At 36.6% G+C, this 4835-nt stretch overlaps 1 protein-coding gene across 1 annotated transcript; it reads left to right on the top strand.

The window, feature by feature from the left end:
- The first annotated feature begins 1263 nt into the window (after window positions 1-1263).
- LOC130979881 (receptor-like protein 44) lies at window positions 1264-3404 on the top strand. The gene is made up of 2 exons (XM_057903424.1): window positions 1264-2609; window positions 2725-3404. The coding sequence occupies exon 1, from the start codon at window positions 1488-1490 to the stop codon at window positions 2301-2303; it is 816 nt and encodes a 271-aa protein (XP_057759407.1). The 5' UTR covers window positions 1264-1487; the 3' UTR covers window positions 2304-2609; window positions 2725-3404.
- Window positions 3405-4835: the final 1431 nt, after the last annotated feature.

The following is a 4835-nucleotide window of genomic DNA, read 5'->3' as shown; positions in this document are numbered from 1 at the left end:
ATGTTTTTAATTAAAAAAATTGAGAAGATCTATTTCTAAAAAAAACTAAGGATTAACATAAAGATAAAAATTAAAATAAAAAAGATGAATTAAAATTAAGAATAAAAAATAGGTTGCAATTAAATATAGAGAGAATTGTTCAATTTTTTATCTAATTTTTTTATGAAACAAAAAAGAAATTTTTTTTCAATGAGTTATAACTTATAACTTAAATAGCATAATATCTTTATATAGATTCGTTGTGCGGTGAACTCATCCAAAATACAGAAAAAAAAAAGAACGTATTCCGAAATTTAAACCAAATTGAATATTTATAACTTATAGTTTCATCATAAAACCTAAAAAAAAAATTTTTACACTTTTAATTATTCAACGTCAACTACAATAATTTATTAGGTATTTATAACTTTTTATTAAATTAAAATAAAAAATTCTAATTTTATAAATATAGAACTCAATTTAATAACTGAATAAATAAAATTAAAATATATTAAATTAAATTTAATATTTTAAAAATATAAACTAATAATTTTTAAATAATATTTAAACTTTTCATATCAAACTTGAAAAATCAGAGTAGCTGTTAGTAACTTAGTATTGTGATTTTGATAGATGGTGGTGTAGGAGTTGTGTCCTTAAGGCATCCATGAGCATGAGCATGAGCATGTGCCATCTCTCTCTCTCTCTCCGACTATCATTATTCTTGTTCAGTACATCAAGATGCTACGCGGATTTCACCTTGGCCCGCCTCAGTTATATACCCCAAGCACAAATAAATATCCAACGGCCATTGTTTATATTCTATTAATTATAAATGAATGGTATGTACGTGAATTTAGTGTATATCTAATGTTCCAGTTGGTTTTGTTGAGAGAATAATAGTCATTCTTAGGCTACGTTTTGAACGAGCTTCCTTGGCCCTTTTTAGTTTTTTCTCTCATTTTGGTTGTTGGGCTGTAAAGAAGTGATTGATTTGGGAGTGAAAGCGCGGAAAGTGGCAGATGCAGATTGTTATTATTGCCATTGATTGATGATCAGAGCAGGCCTAATCATAGGAATCCTGCGAATTATACGGTCACACAGATAATGCACGGGTCGACTCATAGCAGGCAAGTCAACCACAGCCGAAGCAATGAATCTTGGTGATTAGTATACTATAGAATTAATAAATGGAAAAGTAAAGGTAATTTGAAATCGAACGTGAGGGAGTAAAAAGACAAGAATATCCTTGGGTGTAAAGTCGCTGTCACATTTGCAGGCGAGTCCAAATGGAGAGTCCCGAGTCCCGAGTCCCCACACCCAGCCAGCTCGTTTTCACTTCCGCTCAACTCATTACTTACTTTCATATGTTCCGCATGCGCGACCCTTCTTCCTCTCCCTCTCCTCTCCCTAACCAAATTTGGCCAACTGCTTTACTACTCTCACAAACCACCTTACTTAATTAAAAAGAAATTTGGCCCCGTTGACTGGAAGTGGCGGAGGGGTAGATGGATGTAGCATTCGGGGCGGCGGTGGTGTTGGTGGCACTAGCAGTGATGATGAGAAGCTGCGAGTCAGATCCAAACGACGAGGCGTGCCTGAGGCACCTAGCGAAGTCGTTAGAGGATCCAAACAGATCCCTACAGAATTGGATAGAAAAGAATCTGGAAAAACCCTGCAACGACTCACTATCCAACCTGCAAGGGGCAACCTGCAACAACGGCCGCATCTTGAGGCTCTCCCTCAACAACCTCTCTCTCAGAGGAACCATCTCTCCCTTCCTCTCCAACTGCACCTACCTCCAATCACTCGACCTCTCCTCCAACGCCCTCTCCGGACCCATCCCTCCCGACATCCAGTCCCTCGTCAACCTCGCCGTCCTCAACCTCTCTTCTAACCAACTCCAGGGCCAGATCCCGCCACAGCTCACAATGTGCGCCTACCTCAACGTCATTGACCTCCATGATAACCTCCTCACTGGTCCCATTCCCCAGCAATTGGGCCTCCTCGTCAGGCTCTCCACCTTCGATGTCTCTAATAACAGGCTTTCCGGGCCCATACCGCCTTCTTTGTCCAACAGGACCGGCACTCTGCCCCGCTTCAACGCTACCTCCTTCTTGGGGAACAAGGATCTCTACGGCTACCCTCTTCCGCCCATCAAGACCAGGGGCCTCTCTGTTTTGGCCATTGTTGGGATCGGACTCGGGAGTGGCCTTGCCAGCCTCGTCCTCAGCTTCACTGGGGTTTGCATATGGTTGAAAGTCACGGAGCACAAGATGGCTCTCGATGAAGGCAAAATCAGTCAGCTCATGCCTGATTATTGATTCTTCCGTATATACTAATGCTCTCTTTCTTCCCAACATTCAATTCCATAATGTTCCAAATCCAAGGTATCTTTGATTGAACTTCATTCTTGTCCTCCAATCATGGATGCTATTCTTCGCCTCAACCCAACCCAACAAAAAAAAAAAAAGAAAGGAAAAAGGAATTTCCCTGTAGCTTTTTTTTTTCTCTCTAATTTAGTGGTGAGGTGTGGCCTACCCCTTAATTTTCTCTTTCTTGGTACCTATGGGTCGTTTCAGATTGTTGTCTTTTACCGATCACGGGCCATGGGGGGCATATACATATAGGTAAATCTTTCTTTCTTTCCTCATGACTATTTTTAAGTTTTAACTAGTTCATTTTTCCCCCAATTCCGATTTTGATCGGTTCTTCCTTCAATTGTTGTTTAATTATTATAATTAGACGTGCATAAATGGAAACAGCATCAAACACAGTTGTAGGGTGCAGCAGCCAGCATGGTAGCTTTAATTTTTGAGTTCCTTGATTTTCGTTATCTTTGTAAATTGTAACATTAAGTAAAAGGATGATGATGATGATTATAGTGCGTTGGTTTTGGTTGGCACATGGCACTATGGCAGGGGTGGTAGGGTAGGGTAGTGGTACGGCTACAGGAAGCGCCGTTTAACTGCGAACTTGTCTCTCTGCCACAATGCTATAACACAAACACCTAGACTGCAATTTTCTATTCTCTAATTTCTGATTTTCTATACTAAATATTTGTATTCAAAGGGCCGATTTTTTCCTTTTTCGCTGGTGGATTCAGACTCGTTTTCCACATAATAACTTATTAGCCCAACGTCAACATACTTTCACGTGCCTATATATTTTTGTTTTTGAATTGATCGTAACAGCACATTATGAGATAATTTCACATTAATGGTGTGTTTGTTTGAGATGAAAATGAGAGGAAGGAAAAGGAAGGGAAAAAAATTGGAAGAAAAATAGTTATTTTCCCTTGTTTGGTTGAGGAGAGAAATGGGAGAGGAAGGAAAATGGATGGAAAAATATTAGTGGGGTCCACTAATTTTTTTTCCCTCCAACAATGGAGAGAAAATGGAGAGAAAACTAATTCTCTCTCTCTACTTCCAATATTATCCTTTTACTTTTTTTAATATATTTTATAATATAAGGGTAAATATGTCTTTTTATACCATTTCTTTCTTTCTTATTTTCCTTTCATCCAAACACATCTAAAGAAAATAAAAATCCACTCAATTTCTTTTCTTTCCTTTCTTTCCTTTCTATTTCTTTCCTCTCTATTTCTTTCCTTCCAACCAAACATAGCCTAAAAGTTCATCTATGTATGTAGCTTATTAATATCATTACGGGTAATTTTGTTGTTCATTCATGAATCGTATGAGCCAAATCACCTCTCAACCTTGTATTTTAATGAATTATGATGTCGGGCAATGAGTTAGCAAATTCAGATTTACATCCATAAAGTAGTGATAAGGAAGGGGGTTAACGTGAATCGGTAAATCCTGTGGTTCTCGTCATGAGAGACTGTGGGGTTGCTTATGTATTGACTGTTTTACCCTTCTTTCGTCCTGGTTTCGTAAGGGAAGTGGGCCTAGGCTCTCTGCTCGAGTATCTGTTCCTATGTGTTATGTGTGGAACATATCATATGCTTCCTCTTCTGAAAATACAGAACTTGCATTTGTTATTTCCTGACTACTACCATCTGTGATTTTTATATTTTTATTATTAAAGGGAAAAACTTGTTATTGGATAGTGAAAATCTCTTGTTCTTCCATAGTATTTCTCACCCTTAAAATACATTCCATTAATTTTGAATTTGAGCATGAACATAATGATCTGTGCATTAAACAGAAAAAAAAAATTAATAAACAGCCATGCAAATCCATTCTTAAAAATTAGTGTCCATTTAATTTACGCCCTTCTAAAACATAAGAGTTAAAATGTACATGGTTCGTAGGTCATCGGGTTTAAACTTTAAACAGCAATTAAAAATTTTCTAATTACAAAATTTTGTCTTTTTGGGGTGTTGTTATTAACTTATTATCAACACTAATTCATTCTAAATTTTTCTAAAAAAGAATAAACATAACATAGCACGCATTTTCTACATTTGGTAGGGACTAGAAAGTGATGATCAATAATTTCACGGTTGCTTTTAAAACAACTTATTAAACAAGTTCATAATATATATGAATTCAAATCATAAATGGCGGTGAAACTCTGAAAGAGAAGGAGTCAAGGAGACATGATACGTCCCTGTTCCGAAACTCCAGGGATAAAACATTCAGAACCACTCCTAATTAATAATTTATAATACACATCACTGATTAGACTGAAGTGACCATTATTTTGTTTCATAGCAGATAATCCGTGATTTTGAAATCAACTAAGGTTTACTTGGGCAAAATTTTGTAGAGAGGTGTTTGTATTTTTTTAAAAGTATAAGCATTTTGTTTTGTGTTTGGTAAATACAAAGTTTGTGTGTTTATATTTGTAACTTTTACAAATTATGGTGCTTTTGAAAATATTTAAAG

Source organism: Arachis stenosperma, chromosome 5 (assembly GCF_014773155.1).
Source record: "Arachis stenosperma cultivar V10309 chromosome 5, arast.V10309.gnm1.PFL2, whole genome shotgun sequence".
Classification (NCBI taxonomy): Eukaryota; Viridiplantae; Streptophyta; class Magnoliopsida; order Fabales; family Fabaceae; genus Arachis; species Arachis stenosperma.
Note: the sequence above shows the minus strand (reverse complement) of the source record. Positions and strands in the feature narration are given on the sequence as shown.